Below are 25,336 nucleotides of genomic sequence, written 5' to 3' on the forward strand. Positions count from 1 at the left end.
ACAGCTGGTGTCTTTGAGGGAGAATAAATTAAGCCTCTTTATTTTGTGGTTTAGTCTGTGAAGTATCTCACAAACAAGTACATGAATTGCCCATCTCTCAGTTAATGATACTTTTTTATCTTTTTTTAATGATATTTCCCCAATCAAAATAGACTTGTCTATTATGGTGTTGATGCTTTTGAAATAAATGAAGCAAAGGATATAGAAAGTAAGCTCATTTTTTCCATGTATGATGATAATTTTATATGTGTTCTGTATTCTACTTCCACAAGAAATTACTTCCCTTGGTGTTAGATTGAAGTTCAATGGCTAAAACCTGTATATTAATACTGCACCAAGTGAAATCAGTCACCAAGTAATCACTAATACTTTAATCTAATACCATGCTTACAATTTGTAATTCTTGTAAAAAGAATTATATGGAAATACAGTAAATAGGTGTCCATTTCTGAGGTAGGTAAACCTACCATGGTGCTTTAAAATCGAAACATCTTTCTCCTCTACTTCAGGTATTATCATCTCTTAACCATAATGATTAGAGAGGTGGGACTAGATTCTCTACATTTTTTAAAGCCTGTGGTATTCTAAACCGTATTCTAAATGCGTGTGCATAGTGCTACAAAACATCTGACTTCTTAGAGGCTCTTAAGGAAACAAGTAAGTTTACATATAGTGTGAGTTTTCAGATTATTTAATTTTATATTATGTATGCTATAGAACAAGTGAAGCTCTTCAAGTGGTTTTCAGAAGAGAAGACTGAATGTCTGGAGTAGAATCTCACTGTGGAATCTCAGTTTTTAAATATCAGGTTGGCATGACGAAAAAAAAATCAGGTAAAACAAGAGGGAATGGCTTCAAGCTGCAACAGGGTAGGTTTAGGCTGGACATTAGGAAAAAATTCTTCACAGAAAGAGTGGTCAGACACTGGAATAGGCTGCCCAGGGAGGTGGTGGAGTCACCTTTCCTGAATGTGTTTAAGAGTCGTTTAGATGTGGCGTTAAGGGATATGGTGTAAGGGAGAACTTTGTAGAGTGGGGTTGATGGTTGGACTCGATGATCCAAAGGATCTTTTCCAACCTAAATGATTCTATGTTTCTATGTGGCCACTGGGTGTCAGCCTTGACGCAAGTATGAACGTTTTGTGGGCATTGCTGACTGCAAAGATTTGCTTTGAGGTTACTGATAGAGCAAGGCTGTTGATATCAGTACTACGACTAATACACTTCTTTTTTTAAAACTTCAGGAAATTGATCTGTCATGTAGGAGTAACAATACTATGACTACAGTCACTTTGCTTCAAACAGAGACTAAAACATATAATGTGGTGGTTTTACAGTTTTGTTTTTCTGTTGAATGATCTGTTTGGGCATTGCATTTTACCTATGGATCAGAAATATGTATGTAGATGGGAATAGCTGATCCTTCCTCCTCCCTGACCTGTGGAATGCTATCATAAATAACTGCTGGGCAAACACTGGTCTGTAACGGAGCGTGGGCTATGGGAGTTCTCCTTGAAGGAGGAAAAAAAGGTGAGGGGGGTGTGTAAGATCTTTTGTATGAATAGCATTGCCTGCTGGAATGACTGAGATACAGGCTTTGTTAGTTAACCTAGCCTGTTTACTATATTACTGACCTTTGCATGTACTTTTCCTTTATATAAGAACTTAGTCCTTTTTAGAATTAATCTCACGTGACAGACCTTCAGCCTTCTGAAAACCACTTGAAAATCTTCAATTGTTCTGCACTGCAGAAAATAAAGTGTTTTTTTAAAGATAGCATTTCTACACTCTGTTCCCAAAGGTATTCTTAATTGAGCTTTGGATATTGCATATACAATAAATGTCTAAGGCTTTATTACATTTCCTTATGTTGTCCATATCTCCACCTGACAGACAGGGAGATACAAAAATTTCGCAGGGAACATCAAATAGTAGTAAAAGAGTTTTGCCAAGCTCTGTTTGTAAACGGGGCTTATACCATTAGTGATTCAGATGAAATGTAAATGCTGATTCAACATATTCTGTGATGTTTTCGTGGTTAAAGTTAATTCTGTTTTGAATCATCTCAGAGTATGAAGACTTTCAGAAAAGCATTATCAAATTCAAGGGAATGTGCAAAGATATAGTACTATGTCATTTGTTTAGTGTCCAGCCCAGCCTAAACCACTAGTTAAGCAAAATTAATTTCAGAAGCTATACAAAATGAGGAAATTACAAGGTCATCTTTCATGTCTTTTTGAAGATTCTAAGGTAGCCTAACTGTCTGCTCCTTCCCCCACTCCTTTTATTTATTCCCTCATTTATTGCTTATGTTTTCAGGAAGTTTTTTTTCCTGATGAAACTGCTTTTAAAGAGTGAGGTGGTAGTACTGAAAAAGCTGACATAACTGGGAAGGAATGTTCTTCACAGTTAAGAGACTTTTTAGTGCTGGATTTCTTACATTCTTGAGACTGTATGTTGAAATGAGAGAACTTAAAATAGATGCTAGACAAATATTAGGATGTTGAAGTACCTTCTGTGAGTAGAATCCTGAAGCATCTTCGTTGCATCTTTTATGTTCTAAATAGGCATTTTTTCATGTGGACGTGCCAGCTGAGGATATGTATCTTCCAGATTAGTGGCTTTTTTGTGGAGCGTCTTCTAATTGCTTCAGATTGGTTTGTTGAGACTAGAGATGCTGGGGGCACTGTGGGACAGAACTGCCCAAAATATGGTTCAAAACTCACTTCCATGAATTATATAATGACAACTACTACATGCTTGTAGAGGTTACTGAGTTCTGGGATGATGCTTCTAAACTGTAACCGGGACTTGGGAAAGATGGATGATGCCCTGTCAGCCTCACCTCTGTGCCTGGGAAGGTCATGGAACAGATCCTCCTAGAAGCTATGCTAAGGCACATGGAAGACATGGAGGTGATTCGAGACAGCCACCATGGCTTCACCAGGGGCAAGTCCTGCCTGACCAACCTAGTGGCTTTCTACAATGGAGTGACTGCATCAGTGGACAAGGGGAGAGCTACAGATATCATCTATCTGGACTTCTGCAAGGCCTTTGACACGCTCCCCCACAACATCCTTCTCTCTAAGTTGGGGAGATATGGATTTGATGGGTGGACTGTTTGGTGGATAAGGAACTGGCTGGATGGTCACATCCAGAGGGTGACGGTCAATGGCTCAATGTCCAGATGGAGAGGGGTGACAAGTGGTGTCCCTCAGGGATCCATACTGGGACTGGTGCTGTTCAACATCTTCATCAATGATATAGACAGTGGGATCAAGTGCACCCTCAGCAAGTTTGCCGATGACACCAAGCTGAGTGGTGCAGTTGATGTGCCAGAGGAACAGGATGTCATCCAGAGGGACCTGGACGAACTAGAGAGGTGGGCCTGAGCAAACCTTATGAAGTTCAACAAGGCCAAGTGCAAGGTCCTACACTTGGGTCGGGACAATCCTCATTATTAGTACAGGCTGGGCGATGATGTGATAGAGCGCAGCCCTGTGGAAAAGGACTTGGGGGTACTGGTGGATGAAAAGCTGGACACGAGCCAACAATGTGCGCTTGCAGCCCAGAAGGCCAATCGCATCCTGGGCTGCATCAAAAGAACCGTGGCCAGCAGACCCAGAGAGGTGATTCTCCCCCTCTACTCTGCTCTCGTGAGACCCCACCTGGAGTACTGTGTGCAGCTCTGGAGCCCTCAGCACGAGAAGGACATGGACCTGCTGGAGCGGGTCCACAGGAGGGCCATGAAGATGATCAGAGGGCTGGAGCACCTCTCCTATGAAGACAGGCTGAGGGAGTTGGGGTTGTTCAGCCTGGAGAAGAGAAGGCTCCGGGGAGATCTTATAGCAGCCTTCCAGTACCTGAAGGGGGCCTACAAGAAAGCTGTGGAGGGGCTGTTTGCAAGGGCATGTAGCGATAGGCCGAGGGGCAATGGTTTTAAACTAGAGCAGGGTAGGTTTAGATCAGACATTAGGATGAAGTTCTTTACTGGAACACTGGAACAGGCTGCCCAGAGAGGTGGTGGAGGCCCCATCCCTGGAGACATTCAAGGCCAGGCTTGATGAGGCTCTCAGCAACCTGAGCTCATTGAAGATGTCCCTGCTTACTGCAGGGGGGTTGGACTAGATGACCTTTAAAGGTCCCTTCCAACCCAACACATTCTATGATTCTATGATTCATTCTATGATTCTGTGCCGTAAGGGTGGGTTGAAGGAAACAGAGGTACGGGGTTTTTTTGCATGCTCACGAAGCCTGACCTACACAAAGCAGCAACCATGTATACCTGTGGTGCCCGTTGCTTGCAGTGTGGTGCAAAGCAGTGGATCTTAGACCTTGTTGCCTCCTTGGCGTGAGAACCTCTTGAGAAGTCTGGCCTGGAGTAGAACTTCTTACCCCACTCTAAATATATAAAGTCCTAGTGAAAGGATTTTAAAATAATAGTAAAAAATAAAAAAAGTGAAGTTGCCTGAACTAGAAGTAGTTGCTGATCATTGTATATTATAAAGCATACTGTGGCATAGTTTAGACAGTTACTCTCCCAAATGCAAACAGGAGGAATTTGCAGAGTTTACAAGGATTTTGATGTAAGATTCTTTGAGTATTGTGTGTTTCTTTCCTACAGTCTTCACTGTGTCAGGTATTTGGTCCATCTCAGCCCTGGTGGTAATGGTTACTATCAAGAGGAAGATAAAGTCAAGAAGGAAGAAGTCCTTTGTCAAAGAATGAGACGTTAAGTGTACTGAATGCATGACTATTTTATTTGCTTTAGAAGTCATTCATGCCATAGGCCTTCCTTAGTAGACCCTCGCAGTTCATGTCTGTTTCCCAGGTCTGTTAAATTTCACCTCAGAGATCAGGAAAAATTTCTCCTCCTCCCCTTGAACCCTTTTAGCCAGGGGCAGCTGAAGTAAAGATCACTTCAAAGGCCAAGCATGGCTTTTTTTTTTTATTTTATTTGGCATTGCAGTGACAGTAGATGATGGCCCTAATTTTACTGTCACAGTTAAATGTAATGACTATGCCTCATTTGCTTCATATTTGTGCATATCAGGAACATCTCTTGTAAAGATGCTGGAATTGCAGTAGCTTAAAATTGGTGTTGTAGAAATGGGATCATTCCCCATACATGATAAGAACTCTAAGGCAGAAAAGGCATGTGACTCAACATCCCTTATCTTCAGCTGTAGCTCCTTTCAGAAGTGCTTAGATAAGATTAAAAAAACAGGCTTCTTTCCAACCATCTCCCACTTTTTCACCTGAAGAAATTTGCTGAGAAAAGGAACAGACTCCAGCTGCAGAATTTGAGTCAGCTTCTAGCATGTCACAGTGCAGATTCAAATTCAAGGAAAATAGGGCTCATTTCTGCAAATGAAATGAATGTGTATGTGAAACTGAGCTCTTTTTGATGGTGCAATTGAGTTGATAGAAAAGATTCTGTTGACTCCTTTTTGTCATTCATTTTTTGTGGAAAATTGTGTAAAACAAATACTAAAAGAACCGCAAAGCAAAATTTAAGACGAGTCTGCCAAATAGTTTAAATAAATGAAAACTAAATTCAACAAACTATTAGAGTTGCAAACTTGGGTAGTCTGAAAATGTACATGCTACTGTTGCCTGCAAAACTTTACCTCTGATCCTCCTCAACAATTTATCTATTTTTTTATCTTAAGGAAGCAAGTGGCAGTAGCAAAGATCTCTGCTTTGTTTGGCAGATAGGGGAATGCAGACATAAAGATCAAAATGACATTAAAACTAAAAGGTAATATTTTATTATCTTGTAAGGTAAAACCACCAAACCAATATTTAGCATTTTCAAATTGTTTATAGTGATTTGCATTTACTTTTGGCCTCTTCTTTCTGGGACTGGATTCTAAACTGATCAATGAGTTACATAGGTGCTAAAGAGCAATGGTGTGCAATGAAGTCCCTAAAAATATTGAACTGTTTTGTACAGAAGGCTCAATACAGTCTACTGTCAACTTAATTTGTGCTTCATTAAGCGTGTGCCGGCAATGTATCAAAAATGTACCTAATGCAGTATTCCTGCAGGTGTTTAAATCAAGGGCAAAGCTTCTGTTTGGGAATCTGGCATGAGAGTCTGTGCTATACAGCATGTTCAGATTGAGCACATCTGGGAGAACGGGCTGTGGTGGAGACACTGGAAGATGAGCCCACATTTTTTTCTTCTTCCTTATTCCTCTCTCCTAAAATAACACTGGATTAGTTCTGTGCTCTTTTCTGTAAAATCTACTGGTATAATTGAACTTGTACAATGAGTCAACATCACATTTGTCTACTCTCGTTCTTCACAAATACAAAATGAATTGAACTCAATGAAGATATTTTCAACTAAACTGCATGAACTGTAGCTGTGTTCCTGGGTTATCTGTAGCCATAATGCACATATTAAGGGCTGCTTATGATTCTGCCCAGCCCAGGAGCTGGGTAGGGGAATGTCATGGAAGAGAGGCAGCAAGAGGAAGGAAATCCATGGACTTGGATATCCACAAGTCCATGTGTCCTGATGGGATGCACCTGAGAGCGCCGAGGGAGCGGTCAGAAATCATTGCTGGGCTGCTCTCCATCTTCAAAAGGTCCTGGAGAACAGGAGAGGTGCCTGAGGACTGGAGGAAAGCCAATGTCACTCCAGTCTTCAAAAAGACCAAGAAGGAAGACCCAGGAAACTACAGGCCAGTCAGCCTCACCTCCACCCCTGGAAAGATGATGGAACAGCTTGTTCTGGGTGTCATCTCAAAGCATGTGGAGGAAAAGAAAGCTACCAGAAGTAGTCAACACGGATTCACCAAGGGGAAATCCTGTCTGACTAATCTGATAGCCTTCTACAGTGGCATGACTGGATCAATAGATAAGGGGAGGGCAGTGGATGTTGTCTACCTTGACTTCAGCAAGGCTTTTGACACGGTCTCCCACAGCATTCTCATAAGGAAGCTTAGGAAGCATGGGTTAGATGAATGGACAGTGGGGTGGATTGAAAACTGGTTGAAAGACAGAGCTCAGAGGGTCATGATTAGGGGCACAGAGTCTAGTTGGAGGTCAGTAACAAGTGGTGTTCCCCAGGGGTCAGTACTGGGCCCAGTCCTCTTCAATATATTCATCAATGATATGGATGAAGGGATAGAGTGCACCCTCAGCAAGTTTGCTGATGATACAAAGCTGGGAGGGGTGGCTGACACACCAGAAGGCTGTGCCGCCATACAGAGAGACCTGGACAGGCTGGAGAGTTGGGTGGAGAGAAACCTTATGAAATTCAACCAGGGCAGATGTAGGGTGCTGCACCTGGGGAGGAATAACCCCCTGCACCAGGACAGGTTGGGGGATGATGTGCTGGAGAGCAGCTCTGTGGAAAGAGACCTGGGAGTCCTGGTGGACAACAGGATGACCACGAGCCAGCAATGTGCCCTTGTGGCCAAGAAGGCCAATGGCATCCTGGGCTGCATAAAGAGGAGTGTGGCCAGCAGGTCGAGGGAGGTTATCCTTCTCCTCTACTCTGCCCTGGTGAGGCCACAGCTGCAGTACTGGGTCCAGTTCTGGACTCCCCGGTTCAAGAAGGACAGGGAACTGCTGGAGAGGGGACAGCAAAGGGCTACCAAGATGATTAGGGGACTGGAACACCTCTCTTATGAAGAAAGGCTGAGGGATTTGGGTCTTTTTCATCTGGAAAAAAGATGACTGAAGGGGGATCTTATCAATGCTTATAAATACTTAAAGGATGGGTAAACTTGAATGTAGGAAGTTCCATCTAAACATGAGGAGGAACCTCTTTACTTTGAGGGTGGCAGAGCACTGGCACAGGCTGCCCAGAGAGGTGGTGGAGTCTCCATCTTTGGAGACATTCCAAACCCACCTGGACACGTTCCTGTGCAGCCTGCTCTGGGTGACCCTGCTCTGGCAGGGGGTTGGACTAGATGATCTCCAGAGGTCCCTTCCAATCCCTATCATTCTGTGATTTTGTGAAAGGAAAAAGGGTCTCCAACCCCCATAGTCCCTGTAAATCATCCCAATATCTTGTATCTTGGAGGATAGTTTTCTAGTAGAGATTTGATAACAGAATTAAATCTTAGTGTTCACACTGGATTTTCCTATCCTACAAATGCTTACCTGGTTTTTAGACACTGTTAATAATTTTTTAAAATGTAGTACTGGCTTTTGAAATCTTGAAAGCCATAGATGGAATTTAGGTAGCTAGCAATTGCTACGATAGCAGAATGGTTTCATCGTAAAAGTGTTTAAGTAGGTTGCAAGCACCTGTTAATACGTTGTTGTGTTTTCCAGAACAGGAGATAGCATTTAAATTTTGTATTTAGAATCTGTGTATGTCCATGTGTAAAAATTAAAGTATATATTAATATCTCGACTACTTAAAAATGCTGGAAATACTGGTGTCCAGTGCAGTTATTATTCAGGCTTTAGTAATGAAACAATTATGAGAACAATTTTACACGCTTATTTGATAGTGACACCCAAAGGTTCAATTAGGGTGAAGAGTTAATTGGATGGAACAGTGTAAAAATATGATTAGCTCCGAAATACTAAGTTATAATGAAAAGCATTACTTGAAATATCCTTATGTCCTCTATTTGGAAACAGTGAAACATGAGCAGGTATGATAGATTCTTCAGCCTGATTTTGGGAATGCGACCCATGGACAACTACCTATTGCTATGGGGAAAAAAAAGCATCTCCTGCAGCATATGATTGAGGGCATGGAGTGCAATCGTGTCCCTGTGGAAACTGGTCAGTTGTGACAGGATTTTTAATCTCAAAAATAATAGTAATTCTTTTTGGTATTCTAGAATATGGGAAATCCCTAATTCTTATATTTTAACCCTTAACTGAATTCCAGAGAGAATGATATTTTGAATAGCTTTCTTCTAATTTAACCTGATTATTATACTATTAAAACCGAAAGGTCGAACTAAAATGGAAAACTGCCCACAAATCCCTAGTCTTTCACTGTGTTTAACTGAGGATGAGTGTGAGATGATGACAGGTGGCTTTAAAGTACCTTTTGTCCTTTCCTAATCCTGGTTTATGGGGATTTAAACATCACAGGCATAGTAAGTAGTCTACAAAATGCTCTGTCTCATAGATAGCTGTCCAGGTATCGCTGGGGACTAGGAAAATATAGAGTCTATAGTGTCGTACCTTCATCTCTTCCTGATATGTGCTCTAGCTGTGCTCTGGAGTGGGATCTAAAGTACTAGTGACCCTAAACCATATTCAGTTTGTATGCAGTTTTTATACTGGTAAGTTAGTTCAAACCAGCATCTTCATAGTTGTGGATCTGACCTTATATCTTTTACTGCAACTTGATCATTATGTCACTTTATGTAAGAAGTAATTCTGTTGTGCTGTAAGAAGAGTAGTAAGAACTACTGCATGTATTGATTACATTATTTTTGTTTGCAGTCCTGTTTGCTGCCTCTTGTAACTTAATCTTTAAAGAAGCGGATTAATGCCTGCAAGGAGATAATAGGAAGACAAGAATCTATTGGGAAGGAAAGGAAAGGAAATGGCGATTTGAAGAATATGTGATCTATACTGGGATAAATAGAGCAGCAGAAATAAAGAGAAGAGCATGATGTCCATTAAGAGAACCAAGGGTTCTTGGTGCTGTAGCTCTAAGAGGAAGATTTGTCTTTAATGTTCTCTTTCATCAAAAAGACCTTGGTGCAGATATGGAAGAGTGCTGGCAATAACATGAGACATAATTTGAAACTTTGTTAATGGTAGTCAGTGCTTCAATATTTGAAACCATTGTAGTCTGATGACATTTGGAAAAGTTGGATGATAGCAAAACATGAGAAGAGTTTAGTGTATTTTGAATGTGTTCTTTAAGTTTTATTGAAGCTCACTTACATGAATTGATTTAAAATATGAAAAAGCTCTTCTAAAGCTGATGTATTACTACATTCATGAGACTTGCCAAAGCGCAAGCAAGATGGAATTAACAGTGATTATTGGCAACGCGTGCATAAAGGAACAGGTATTAAATCATACTACAAGGGTAGTGTGGGATGCCTGTGTTGATTACTGAAGATGTAAATGTTTGTCTTGAATTTTCACTAGGTTTCTTTGATTGCTGGATATAAAGAGAGAGATATCTACTTCTGCTGGAAAAGCTATAAACATGGATCAGCAGAGTTTCTATTCATTAGTCTTTACCTCAGCATTTCTCAGTATCATCATCTGCCTGTCAGATGATGACAACTTCTTAAGTGATAACTTCACCATTCATATATATGTGCCTTCACTCTTCAGATTGAATTACTTTATTGTCTTGAAAGGTAAGAGGCCTTGAAGATCTCTCAGAAACAACAGCTAATAAAAACGCAGGGGACTGATTATCTGTAAGGTTGACTAGAAAAAATAGCTGTTGACTACAATGAGTCCCTGTTTGGATCTAGGGCAACTAGATACCTAGTTTTTAAAGTCAGCCTGGGGTTTTGTCATTTTTTTCTTGAAAAATACCTTATTTTCTTCCTGCGGTAGATCCAGGCACCTTGTGTTTCATTTAAATAATGGCTATGGGGAACTGGTCACTACTGAACTTTGGGGTTTTCCCTTTTTAGTCTAATGGAGCCAGAATTTAATGTAATGTCTAAATTTTTTTTAATCCAGAAGAAAGCTTTTTAACTGTGACCTGTGGAAATCATCTGAACGTCTTGGAATTGAAGACTTACTTATTGGTATGTACTTGATCACCCACCAGCTTTTCACAGGTAGATGGCAATACTAATATATCAGGACTGCTTGAGTCACCACTCCCCCTTTTCCATTGTGCAATAATTAACTAGGTATCCATCTTCATAATTCAAAGGTCCAAGGTTTGAGGCTTGTCTTTTTAATTATTTCTGGAGTTTTGACTACAACACTACAATATGAATAAAACATTACTTTCAGGTGAATATGAAGGTTCAAGCTCATGGGCTTCAAATTAATGAAACAACTTTTTCTACTGTACCTAATCAGCCACAAAGGATTATGGGGACCTAGGGCATTTTCATTAGTATCTCTTAAAGTGCCTGACACAAAGTGACATAGCTCCAGTTTTTCTAGAAAGGCTAAACATTAAACAGTCATTCTTAAGGAACAAAAGGAGTTTTAATATCTAGGAGAACGTGGTATGTAACCTTCTATTTACTTTTAATAGCTTGTGGCTCTGACTTATGATGACTGTTAAGCACAATTGTTTATCTTAAAGAGGAAGAAAGCAATGGACAACCCCCTCAAAGCCTTACTGTAATCAGTAATTACAATGGATATGTTGCATATCTCTGTTCTCATACATTTTTTTCAAACTCACAAACTACTGTTCCAGCGGAAATTTAGGCAAAATGAGTAAAGAATGTTTCTTGAATATGCCCTTCAGCTTATGGTGCAATGCAGCTGCACTGGAAAGTCAAGTGTTACGTACCTGAAATTTCTTAAGATAAGCACCAGAGAAGTAACTTTCCTGTTGTTTTTAATTTAAGATCTCATCCTGAATAATGTTGATCACTGTATTCAAAACAGTGAAACAGCAGGAGGTACACTTTACTCTGCTGAGGTCTTTAGAAGTATCCTAATCAGGAAAAATCTTAAATTTTGGAACTGAATTATACAATAATAACATCTGTATGCAAGAATGAGTGCTGAGAGGAAGGAGGAATTCAGTTAGATACATTGCAAAATACAAACCACACCACTAAGATCTTTTTTCATGGCATACTTTTACCTCACAATTCTCTATTCTGTGAAGTGGCTATAAAAATAACATTCTATGCTCTCCTGATGGTAGCTCAGGTGGATCTATCTTCTCCAGGCACGCAATTCTGTTCCTCCCGGGTTGTAAAATACAATCTGATGAGATGTTGGCATGAGCGGTAAAGTTGGTTTAAGGGTGTTGTGTCCCCTACTACCATTTGCAGCTCAGTCCGGTGTTTGTGGGACTGTGCTGTAAGGTGTGCCCAGCGGTCAGCACTCTCTTGAGGACCTGTGCAACTGAGGGGACAGAAGGTAGTGTGAATTGCAATGCTGCAGCTCCAAGGGAAGGTGGATAAAGGGGTAAGGGTGGTCTTCTCAAGACAGTTACACTGCTTACCAAAGTCTGTGTTCATTGAACTGCCCTATATCTCATTCCGGAGAACAAGTTCCCCGCGGAGGAGAGGGGTTTGGTTTTTTTAATTATTGTAATCCTTTTGACCTCATGCATTCATTAGTTTGGTCTCTTCTTGTCAAAGTAGTTTTGCAGGTTGGCTGAACCAGGTACTATTTTCAAAGCAAATATTTTGGGTATTGTTCCTTAGCAATCAGTTAAGAATTGCTAGAATGTGGCTTATCTTGAGATATCGTTTTCTTCATATTTTTCCATTTTAATTTAATATAACAAAATATATTTATACTGTAAATATCTCAGTATACAAATCAATGGTTGGCATGCACAGGGTGTTGCAGGGTAGCTACATTTTGGTCATACACTGGGTAACTTTGTTCTCAGAAAGGCTGTGTTTCATAGGCCTATTGCTGTCTAGTCCTCTTTTTCAATAAGCATGAAGGCTTGTTCACAAAATTCATTGAGTAAGACTGTATTTTCAGCTTTTCAATTAAGTAGGCAGTGGTTAATCTCTGATGCTCTGAAATACCTATCAAAACTGTGAGAATCTGCCACCGGCAACCCCTATACTGCTAAACCATGTTCTTATTTGCTTGCTGTTATTACTCTGGGTTTGGTCTGAAATTCTAATTAGTACTACTGATCTAAAGGCTTATTATTTATCGTTTCTCAGGTGCTTTTGATGGACTGCTTTTGTGATCTCTCAAGCATTTCATCCTGGCCATTGGAGGAACAAGACATAACAGTTCTTAATATGTGAGTCCTACTTACAAAGGTGTTTATCCTGAACAGACCTCAAATGTGTTATTAATAGGGATGTATACCAATGAAAACAGATAATTTAACATATGACACGTGGTCAATACTGTTGCCTATTTGGTAATTAGTTTTTAAACTAACTCTGTGGGAAGTGAGAAGAAAAGAAATTTGTAGGACATTCTAGCTTGAACAATACATAAAAGAATAGTAATCTTGCTTCATACTAAGTTCACTCAGTGTTATCTCTTATAACATCACATCTGTATTTGCTTGTAACAATAGCTGAGATAGATGGTGTACTCTTTTCTCCTGCTGTCTTTTATACTACTTACTTTTCCCTGAGAAGCTTCCTAATTTCCTCTCAGATTTTTTTCTAGTTCTCACCTGTAAAGTACCTGAGAGATTCATCTAGTTTTATGCACAGGGAACTTATGCACAGAATCAATGGTTAAAATATCCTTTGGTTTTGGGGTTGTTTTTTTTGGTACCTCAATTAAGATATTTCAGGCTCAGAGATTTGTAGTACTTGGTATTACACCTTTAAAGCACAGCTCTCTGAACTTTGGTTAGAGCAATGAGCACTTCAGGTTTTGCTAAACAGGCCCAGATGTCTTAAATCAGAAAATAATGAAAGCTTCAGAAGTTTTAAGTGACTTCCTATTACATAAAAAAAAGGGCTGTGGCCTAGGCACAGCTAGAGTAGTGTTCCCTAGCATGGTAAACTTACTTTCTTATTTCATTTGCTATTACATTTCTGCAATACATGAGGCAGTGGCTTTTCTTCACTGTTTTATTCTCACTGATTACCCAAAAGCAGTCTGCTGGTATATTGAATGAGTTAGCATCCTATGAAAAACAGGAGGTCCTTGTGTAATTAAACTGTTCCTGGGTTACTAGCTTCAGAAGTGAAGGCACATTGGCTCTTATTTTGAAAGGCATCCTATGTGTTTCTCTCCTTTATGGAATCCTGTGTTGAGATGCATAACCTTGGAAGTTAATGTTATCATACAGGACACCTAAATAAATGTGGGAAATGCTAATGTTTCTATTGTTTTCATTTTATATGCGACTGTGGTGAAACTCAGAATAGATACTCACAGAGTAATTATTTTCTACTCCGTAAGCGCTCTTGGGATGTGCAGTTGTGGTTTTGCGATTCTGCCCAGGCTTGGTTGGTAAAGTGAAATGTGGTTGGAAAAACATCAAGAAGAGAAGGACTCCAGTCTTACTTTTTCTCAGCATAGCTCAATCTGCTCTTGTAAATGGTGTTCAGATTTATTCCGGCTATCCTATTTCCCTTGATAGTATCCTAAGAAGTTTTCAGAACATAAGTCATTTGGAAATGCCTCTTTACCTCCCATTCCTTTTCAAGTACAAATTCCATCTCATGCTTCCTTGCAGGGCAGAGCAGGCACTGCAGAGCCAGTGAACTGGAGCAAAAATGAGGACTTCTGTTCCTCAGAGACAAAGAAAGTGCCAAAGAAGCCTGCTTGCAGTACAGCAAGTACCAAGAACTTTGGTATCTAGAGATACAGCTGGAGTAAAGCAAACTTGTCCTTACTTTGTGACTGTGTCTCCAGGATAGGGCACAGAGTCTTGCAAGCTGGACTAGACAGTGCTGACCAAAGGGTGGAGAGGACAACTGGAAGCTGTTTGATCGTTCTCCACTTCTGCCTTCCAGGTAAACAAACTCTCTCATCTCTATACTGTTATTGTTAAACTCCATCACAGGCCCAGTTCTGCAGGTAAAATAAACAGGGGGGGTTTGGAAGCTCATTTAGTGACTGTCTCTCTCTGCTAGTCTCGCTTGTTCAGTGGCAGTTACCAAAAAAGCACAGAGTTGCTATGCACTGCTTCTTGTTCCAGGGCAGTGATAAAAATTGCAGGTTGAAAGAGAGAAGTTGTAATGTGTCACTAACCAGGAGACCTTGAAGAAACTTCTCAACACAGTGCCAGCTGCATTGTGCAGTCCTGACACTGTGATTTCTGTTCTGGCCCAATTCACATCTCAGTTTAATGTTTCTCACATTCGTGTGGGCTGGGGATCCACCTTTGATCCAGTCTTCTAGAACTCTCTGCTCTAGTTATGAATATGCATTAAAAGTTTGGGAACCATATCAACTAAGGCCCTCTTTTTCTTGGCTTGAGATTAGGTGGGTTTTGTTCTTTCAATTCTTGGAAAAAAGACCTCCCTGTCAAATAACTGCCATTATTTTAGATACGGTGAAATGTCATGCGTCTTATATTAGAAACTTTGTGAATTCAGGACTGTTTTCTGCTTTTTCTCTTCCATATGTTGTAGACTTGAAATCAGTACTGGTTCTCTATATAAGATGCAGCTCAGTTCCCTAAAACGTGACCTTCCTACTTATCGAAACTTTTGCTCACACTACATGTACTTGGAAAGATTATCTGGTGAAGACCAAATACACATTGCTAGCGTGGACCCTCATGAAAACAACTAAGTCTGCTCTCCCTGAAGTCTCATGGCTTTGATGCAAACTGAGTTGCGCCTCAGGTGGAGGAAATGCCTCAAGAGTAGTGCCTCTAAGAAGACCCTCCTGCCATTAATAGCCTGTTAAGAAAGGAAACTTCTGTCACACACACACACACATGCAAATATTGTTGCTTGCTGTAAAACAGAGGTTCAGTTAAAGAAACGGGACACTTTAAATTGTAGAACAGCAAAGATGGATGAAGTCTGAAGAATTAACTGCTGCTGTTGGGTAGTTGTATTATTACCCAGGCAGAGAGACAGAGTCTTTAGATTTCTGTGTCTTGTCATTACCAGCATTCTCTCAAAAAATTAGTATGGCTATAGGTAGCCTTTCTTTCGTATGATTAAGCAAAGATAACAAAAAAGCTTGTCATGATTAAAGGCATAGGGTTTAATGATGAAACTTAAATACGAAATTGGAAACACAGCTTGTAATGTAAATGTTTTCTATGTGGAAAAACCTGGGTTTATCCAAGGACAGATTGACCATAAGATTACCGAATGCCAGTGGCAATTACAGCTTTATTGGATAATGCACTGGGCAGATCCTCAGCCTCTATAAACTGTCCTAGCCCTGAGAAGTTCAGAAGAGAAAAATTTACAGGTGCAGATCTGACCCACTGGTTCTTTTACTGAATGTATTTTTTTATTTTTTTTTTTAGCCGCCAGCTTTGTATCTTTATCTAGTCATACATCAACCCTGGTGTTTCTATCTGTTTGTTAAGAACTGGATAAGTTTAGACACTAAATTGGAACTGAACCCTGGTCAAAAATCAAGTCTTTTAATTTTTAACTTCCGTGCTTAACATGTATCTTTAATGTATAAGCAATGTGGTTGTTCGTTCTAAATTACACCTTTAACAGCTTTTCTGATTGCTTACTTACAGGAAAAAACAGGCACACAAACACATCCCAAAGTGTATTTTGATTTAAAAGCAGAGTTCAGTGAATAACTGCATTGCCTGTTTTCTCCCTCTAACCTTCTAACAGATGTAGTCTGCGTCTTCTTAAACTTGAAATAATCAACTAAAAATCCCTAGCTCTAGTTCAGTCAGGAAACAATCATCTGACATTTCAGTCAACAGGAAGCTGAGAGGGAGAGATATGTTACACCAGCACGGCTGATTTTGGATGTAGTTGTGCAAAAGCTTTGAGGTGTTTTGAACCCGATCTTGCAGCTCTAGTCTTGCTGAAGTCCCATTTGATGGTGTCCAGCAGGGCAGGGGCCCTTTGGTTGGATGCTGAGGTGCCACGATACAGTGAGAGGAGAAAATTTTAGATGAAGTAAACAGAGAACAGCAATTGTCCTATGCTGGTTCCTTAGTGTCTGACTATCATTCTTCAGCAGTGAAGCATCTGGGAAGATCAGTTCGTTTGTCTCTGAATGCAAATTTTGTCTTCTGAGTGCAAGGAATAATGGGCGGGTAGGGCTTGACCCATTGTCTCAGCAGAGGGCTTCCCCTCACTATCAACCCGGTCTCCACCATTCCTGTTTGAGAATCCCTCTTGCCTACCACCCTGTGGGAAGTGTAGATGTGTAGAAATGGTAATGGCAAATGGGGCAGGAGCACACCTTCTGGCTGCCAGCTGTGTGGGAGTGAAACGTGGGTAGGTGCCTCCCAAAGCTTCTAGCCAGATCACCTCAAACACGCAGTGACAGGGGAGCGCACGTAGCTCCCAATCTGGGGTTGCAGCTCCCAAGCACTGTTTGCCCCATCTGCGTGTTGCTGGGGTGCGAACGGCTTTAAACAATTCCTCTTCTAATTAAGTACGGTCAATCTGTGTGTTGGCTTTTCAGGCACCCATCTGTACAGAGCGGATCTGCTTGCTCCCCTCTGAGGATCCTTTCCTTCCCTCCCCATCGGCGTTGTTGGGGGATTAAAGCAGCGGCGGCCCCATACACAAACGCAGCTGGTTCCGTTTGGTCAGCCTGAGCCTTGCTGTGAAACCACGACAAGAATTCCAGTAAGTTGGCAACACTGAAACACAAAGAAAACAACAATAGGAAAAGTCCTTCCGTGCAGAAAGGAATGTTTCAAGCACTGTTCTCCTACAGTGAAAGGAGAGAGGGTGGGAGGGAGGAGAGAGATTTGAAGAGGGCAGGTCCACCCCCTCCCCCGGCAGCTCTGGATCTTGTGATGGAGAGATCTTATCCTCTCTTTGTGATTCAGAGGTGCCAGGAAGCTAATTGAATATTCTGATCTGCCCCCAGTGTTTCTTGTGGCTTGACCCCGGTGCTGTGTCGTACCACTACACCAAACAGCCCTGAACCTGCATAAATCACAACCTTGCAAAAGCCTACGCTCCACATCTTCTCCCCCTTCGTTCCCCCCCCCGCCTTCCCCCCTCTTCCCCTTTCTATCTTGATAGATAGAAAACCTTTACGGAAAGGTTTAGGGGGATTAGTGTCCTACAGGACCCAGAGAGAAATCACAATCTGCTAATAAGCAGCAATATGTTCTTCTGCAACTTTTGCAAGAATAATGCAGGCACCTCTACCCCTTAATTGAAATTGCAATCCATGGCAAAAAGATGAAGGGTTAATGCTTTGAAATATCACTTAAGTTCCATTCAGCAAGTGTTGAGTGTTCAGGAAACACCCATTGCAGTATAATGAATATGGAATTAGGCTAATGTAAAAAATATATGGGATTTATAAAGGTGGTGTCATTAAAATTAATCTGACAAAGCCTCTTGTAAGACAAATAGACCCATCTTTCTCCCATGGGATGTATGCACAGTAGTCATTGTTCACATGCACGTGTATGTGCGCACACATACAGAGAAAGGAACAGCTTGGCAGAAATAAATTTTTCTATGTGGAAGACTTATTTCTGACTAATATAAAACAAAATAATGATTTAACTTCATACAGTTTATGTATGATGCTTCTGATCCTGCAAGCAAAGCCTCCAAAATGTTTGCCCTTTTCCCAAGACTACATTCCAGCCTGAAGTATTAGGGTATCTTTATCTTTCCCCCATGATTCTGTGCACTGTTCTACCCTTCTTAGTAGGTATATGGTTCCCGAAATGGCAGCAGTAAAACACAGGCAGACATTTCATGTGTGCTACATGCACCGTTGGAGAGTTAGAACCCAAGTAAGGTGTCTCCAGCTGATATCTTAAGCATTCACAGCCAAAGCACATTACCGAACTGATTTTACCTACTGAGAATGTGAAGAAGTAAGTTTCATCCTTACAGCTTTCCTTTCACAATATTTATGTGAGGAATACAAAAAAAAAAAAATTTCTGATCTTTATCCCCTGCATTGATAAGTAGGTGTAGTGATGTTTTTCAAAGTTGTCAAAAATATGTGTCTTGTTTGGAGCAAGCCTTTGGGACACTAAAACCCGGGATATATTTCACTTGCACCTGAAATTCCCCCGCTCTACTCCAAATAGGCAGTGTAGCACCAAACGGCCTCTGATATGAAGTCTGGAAAGTGCAGGGACTTGGAAGCATCTTGCCGCTCCTGCAAAGTGTGGAAGGAGGGGCAGAGGCAGGCTGTGGCTGCAGGGCCTGGAGCGGTGCCTGATTCCCTCATGCTAGTTCCGGGGCCGCCGGGTATAAAGAGCTTTATGCAATGTCTGGAGGGTGGGAGTTTATAGAAAACGCGATGTCTCAACAGGCGAACGCGCCTTTCTTCTGCAACTAGCGGGATAAGAAAAAGACACCAGGCTCCTTGTGCTGCTGCTGTGCAGATCAGCACCCCGGAGTGGAGGAGCCAGCTTCTGAGGGAGCTGGAGCATCCCAGCCCAGATGGGACCTCACCATCGGATGGATGGAAGAGGAGCAACTGCTTGCAAACTGCTGATATTATTCACTGCATGCATAATGCAGGGCAGTTGCCAAGGTAAGCGCTATGCTCCAGCCTCTCCGGACTGGGGCTTGCACTGCAAGGAGCGCATCCCTGTCCTGGGGACTTCTATGAGAAAAAGACCGAAGTGTCTGAAAGTAGAGGGTTAACGGGAGTCGATTCAAGGAGTTCTTTCTGATAGCTGGGGGACGCAGTTGATTCTCTCCAAGAGTCATTTGATGAGTCAATTTCGTTGTGGAAAAGGAAGTATCGCCTTAAAAAACACTACAAACACCACCAGCTCGTTAGCTTCACTTCATCTTGGTTTTAAATTATCCCAGGATGTTTTTTCTGATTGTTTTTCTGGTTTGTACAAACTTTTTTTCTGGTTGTACAAGACAGCGACACACAAACGTTGCTAAATTTCGAGGGACAGCTCAGACTTTGCAACTCCACGGTCGAAACTCACAATTTTACAGAGGTGCAAGCGGGCAGCTTTCCCTGTAGCGAGGCTGTGGATAAAGGTTAAAACAAACAAACAACAAAGTCACCCTGGAGTTTTTGCATTTTTTCCTTGCAATCTTTGTGCCATTCTTGCTACTGAGGCGCGGGTGGTGTTGCAGAGCAGAGTTCACCTGCATTCCAAGAGCAGGTTTGGTGACCACAAAAATTGTACCTGGCGTTGTTTTTGGACACGAAGCGCACAGGCTGCGGCACTTGCCCGTAGACAGGTTGTGCCTGTGTGTGTATGGGGGGGTGATGCGCGGACAGGCCTGCGTACGTGTGGTTTATGCAGTCATTTACAGAAGGCTGTAAGAAAGAAACAGATGCTTAGTCTGGAGCACAATAAGCTCCCCTCAGTCGGTCTCAGCCGCAGATTTGAAGTTGGGAGAGGGAGAACTTTTTCTCTGGGCTTTGCTGTTGCCAGGCGACCCGCGGGAGCATGTGACGGCCGAGCGGGCTGAGCGCCGCTCCCGCGCCGCTAATCTGGCTGCTGGGGATGGAGCAGCCCCGGCCCCAGCCCCGCTGCAGCCCGGCTCTTCCCGTCCGCCCCTCTCCGCGCCGTTTCACTGCCCTGCAGCGAAAAAGCAGCCTGTCTTGTCGGAGCCAGAGTGGCTGAAGTGCGTTTCCGCGGCCCCATGTGTTGACCCGGTAGTCCTGGTTGTGTGTGTGTGTGTATTACGTGTGCGTTCAAATTGTTAATCTGCTTTCTTTGCTCAACTCTTAGTTTAAGCTCCTTAGACAGAATCAAGTAAGTAATTATACAGCAACTGTTGCTAGCAGCTCCCGCTTGCGACCAGGGAAATAGGAGATAGCTAATGTGCAGCAGGAGACCTCAAAAGCTCTATCCAAGGAGGTCACACTGGGCAGAGCTAATCCTATGCGCTATTCTTTTACATTGGATAGAATGGAAGCTGCAGTGCTGATCCAAAAGTTTATTTCTTTGCTGTACAGCCACTTTTGACTGTTCAGGACGTGCCCGGTAAATGACATGACAGGATAAGCAGAGGGAAGCTTTGAACTAGCTAGCATCCATAGGCAGTGGAAATACAGAAGTTTTTTCCTTTCATGGTGTCCTGCCGCCCCCCTCTCCCCCCTTCCCCCCCTTTACAGCAGAATAACTGTGTAAATGAAACAGTATAGTTTTAGTAACAGGTAACTGATACTAGTAAAATCTCTGGATAGCAATCTTGGCCACACTCTGATTATTATTGTGAAATATTTGGTATCCTTAAGTTCTAGCTCCTTGAACATTGAGATCATGTCAGACACTCATTTAAAAATAAAAAAAATAAATTGAGAGAAGCATGAAAGCAGTTCCAAGGCTCAGAGTGAGAACAGTGAAAATCATATTATCTCGCCCAATACACAGTATTTTCAAAGGTGCTTCCATGATGTTTTTGAAGGTTTTTGTTGGTAATACCCGAGTATTGCCAGTATAAGCTGGATGTTTCTAGAAATAGTTTCACCTGAGCACTTGCTCAAATAATAGTATCAAGATTCTTCCTTGATTTATCTAATTCGGGATTTACTGGAATTAAACATAGCACTTATAAACTGATAAAAATACTGCTCTTGTAATTGCCAGTAGTACAGGACCTGGTTCTGCAACCTTTACTCTATAAGCCCCGTTGCCTGTGGGATAACAATTATCAGAAAAAATTGCATCTGGAAACTAAAAAACTATGTAAGTGAAGGTAGTGTCAAGAAGGAGCGTTACGGGACTAACGTTAATGTTTATTTGGAGGAATCTCAAAGTGCTTCTCTCTCATAGTCATAAACTAGAGACACTGGGTGGATGTTGTACTCTCAGCAGTTTTGCAGAGGGCAAATGAGATCACTAGGGCAACTTTGCAGTTGAACAATGAGTTCTTTAATGTTCCTGCAGAGCATACCAGATCTACAGACTCATGCAATATTCCACGTAGTATCTGTTACTGGGCTCACCTTATCTAACATGGAAGGCCTGCTCTACTTTTTTTGAGGATTTATATCTGAGAGTGTTTGAATTTTTTTCTGTTCTTAATGGTCAGCACCAGAGGAACTGTTAGTTTAGTTTCTTCATAAAATCTTTCATATGTCTGAAATCATATAAAAATCATTAATAGAAACCTGCTTTTCTTTATAAAAGAGAATCCTTCTTTCTAGACACAAAGTATTAAGAACGTTCATCACAAGTCTAAAGTAGTTAACATTTCTGTAACTGATATATTTCAGATCACTTAAATTTCCTTCATTGCTTTTTGGTGTCTGTTAAGTCCTTATGACCTGCTTTCAACAGATATGGTGTAGATCTTCCGGAAAATAAAAGTATTAAAATAATATGAATTATTTAATAAAAGACATTTGTATTGATTTTTGTCATTGATTCTGTTAAATTAGTGCAATTTACGAAACAATGCCAGTATCCTCTTTTTTCAGGCTTGCATGTACTTACACTGAAGTTCTGGCTTTGCTGAAATTTAGTGAAAGATACCGAATTGCTACATAAAGGCCAGGATTTCAGTGTATTTTGTGGTCTACAATGCTTAAATTGTGGTTTGCCTCCCCCGTCTTTCTGGTGTACACTTCTGAGGATCGTTTTATTTCTTTAGCACGCTTCATGCATGGAATCAAAGATGACAGGTTCACATAGCTGTGTATTATATGAGATCAATGATTACTTAGCCAGGCTGTATATTTTCCTTGCTGATAATCACAATATTTGTGGAAACTTTCAAATTCTGGGAAATGCAGCTGGAAATGCAAGCATTCTATTCATGGTCTTGCTCTCTACATATATGCTAATTTTTTTGACTTTTTGGATTCTCTATTGAGTTAAGAGGCCAGAAGATCACAGCTAGGTTGACTTCTAGTATTTGTTTTTTGCTCCTCTTTTCAATAGCTCATGGTTTACTGACATTTTTTAAGGTTTCTGTTGTTGATCTCAAGATCAGAAGACTTTTAATTTAAAATATAAATTTTTTAGGAAAGCTGATTACCTATTCTGTATGCATTTTGTCAAAGTGTGATTTGTGCAGAAATTTTGCAGTAACACAAAAATTAGTGCATCAAATTTGATTTACATCCTAAATCTCTGCAATGATAAATCAGCTTAAATGTGTCCCAGGACAATATGACTGAAATGTGACCATTAAAAGGTCTCTATTAGTCTGAGAATGAAGGCTATTCTAAGACTGAATCTATATGGTGTGATATCATATCTTAAAAATCACAATGAACATTTTCCTGAAGTGAGACCAGTAATAAATAGGTACAATAAGACCAAGTAGAAAAGAGCTACAGCAGCTCTTTCCAGAATGGCATGGAGAAACATGCTTTTCCATCAAGCATTGTAATAATTCAATCTCCAAATTAATAATTCAGTATTTTTTACACATTGCCTTCAGTCAAATCTATTTAATCTGTCTGTAGGAGGATGTATAGTGACGTTGCTGTCGGCGACAGGCCAGAGTCAGTATTCATACTCCCTTGTAGAGAGCTGTGCATGTTTAAATGACAGAGAAGCCTGTCTGTAAGATTGCGCCCCTGCCAAACCAAGTGTTTGAAGACCTTGAGTGAGACTTTCCTTGGGGACTGAGGATTTGGGAGTAATGAGAAGGGAGAAAGGATGGCAAAGAAAATGAATATACCAATGCAATCCTGACATACAATTTAATAGGTGTTGGGCATGACCTGTGGGCTGCAGTGTTCATAATCCTGCACTAATATAATTTTCTTGGTTTTTCTTGGACATGTACTCGCACAAAATCAAGAACAAAAGTCTCACTGAGCGTCCATCTACCTGGCTCTGAACTAGTTTATTTCCAGAGGACTGGCAATTTCTTCTCACATTTTAATTAATGAGTGGTCTTTCTATGCACTGACAGTCTTTTTTTTTTTTTTGTATGGTTCTTTTTAATGAGTAGCCCTCTTTTAGTACATCTCTTGAATTTTCTTAATAATTTACTCTTTTTCTATATTACGTTCAGCAAAGCATATCAGGAATTTGCAAAGTAATCAGCTAAAATGAAGAGTGGGACAAACCCCAGAATTTTAGTTAAAAATTGAAAGCAGTAATTGGATGACACCAGGTTAGATTTAGGTTCTATGCCAAGTGCTAGAATTACAGTAAATAATTAAGCTACATGAGTCAAGACAAATAGAGACGGAGCATCTAAGGAGATTTCAACGAAGATAAATGTGTGATGTATGCGATGCTTCTATTTCCCTGTTAGACAAAGCAAAACCTTCTTTCATATATTGAGCTGATTGGAAATTTGAGCAATGAAATCCTACTTTAATCCAGATTTACTTTCCATGTGTTTTGCAGGAAATGAGCAAAGATTCATTTGGGGGAAAGGTAGAACGCAATTTCATTTAAAGCCTTTTAATTCTTTTCCTTTTGGGCTTCCTGGATTGACATGAAATCAATCACACTGTTTGGAGCCTTTCCCCCTCCATATACCTTTTTGCATTGTTAGATGATTGCCAGATCAAAGCTCAATGGTGGTTTTTTTTAGCTTCTAATTATTTAGCACCAAACCTGGAGGTTCTTCTGCTGAGATTTTTTTTTTTTTTAAGCTGAATACTCTTTTTAATTGCGCACTAAACAGGCACATATTAGAGGTAGTTCATTTTATCTTTATGAATATTGGATCAAATGTCATTCAGTCTTCCTACAATACTTATTTTTAGATCTGAGATCTTGTGAAAACTCTTCAGATGATAGACAAATATGTAACTTTGAATTACATTGTGCTATCACTTTTTTAAGCAGGAGTTTATAATTGTTTCTCCTCTTTTAGAGCTTTGCTTAAAAAGTGCTGGAACCATATAGCACTTTGGATGTTTCAAAGGGAATTGCACTTTCTAGAAGTTGTCAGTGCTGAAAAACATTAAAGGTCCCTTCTAATTAATGATCTACAGGTTGACATCTTTTAAAAGAGAAGTTGATGTTTTTATTCTACTGTGGCTAATTAGCGATGATAATCGGATAATTTGTCAGCTTCTTTTTAATAGCTTACACTGAATGTGGCAAATAAAGGATAGAGCTGTTTTTCAAATTATTTAAAACTAAAGTGCTTCTTTATATAATTTGATAATTATACTTTATTCTTAAAGATACCTTGAGCTGTTTCTAGATGAAGGAATAACAAGGTTTCTTCAGAGTCAATCCAGTGCAACTCCATTAATTTCAAAGAAGTTATCCCTGAGTTGTACCGATCTAAGAGATAGAGAACAGGATTCAGTGAAGAGTAAACATCTCTCTTAATAGCTTATTATTGTTTGAGATCCATTTTGAAGTCCACTTTCTTGTGATAACGTTAATTTTATTAACTGCTTTTTGCTTCCTGAACTCAGCACACTTTTAGAACAGTTTAAGAAAGCTAAGTTTAATGCGTAAGCATAGAAATGTTTAATGGAATGGATAGCGTTTAGCCGATTCCATAGGCTTGTACTGTTGGTTTCAAGGCTTTTAATGTTTTCTTTGTTTTGCAATGCTTAAAGTGGATTAGAGATCTAAGGATCACTGTTACAAGTTTTGTTTTGTATTAATGAAATGACATATAAGAATTGACTGAAGTTGTTCTACTTTTACGACCTGTTCTATTTTATGCTTTTAACATGAATAAGTTGCCTTTGTTTTACAATCAAGAAGCCAAATCTTCGGCAAAAGGGCA

At 40.5% G+C, this 25,336-nt stretch overlaps 1 protein-coding gene across 1 annotated transcript in view; it reads left to right on the forward strand.

Annotated features, from left to right (window-relative positions):
- Positions 1-19,164: 19,164 nt before the first annotated feature.
- LRP2 (LDL receptor related protein 2) overlaps positions 19,165-25,336 on the forward strand; it is a 129,026-nt gene continuing 122,854 nt past the window's right edge. The window contains exon 1 of the mRNA XM_074595490.1: positions 19,165-19,229. Coding sequence (XP_074451591.1) covers positions 19,211-19,229 — 19 coding nt within the window. The 5' untranslated portion in view covers positions 19,165-19,210. The remainder of the gene's footprint in view (positions 19,230-25,336) is intronic.

This window comes from Larus michahellis, chromosome 7, assembly GCF_964199755.1.
Source record: "Larus michahellis chromosome 7, bLarMic1.1, whole genome shotgun sequence".
Taxonomy (NCBI): Eukaryota; Metazoa; Chordata; class Aves; order Charadriiformes; family Laridae; genus Larus; species Larus michahellis.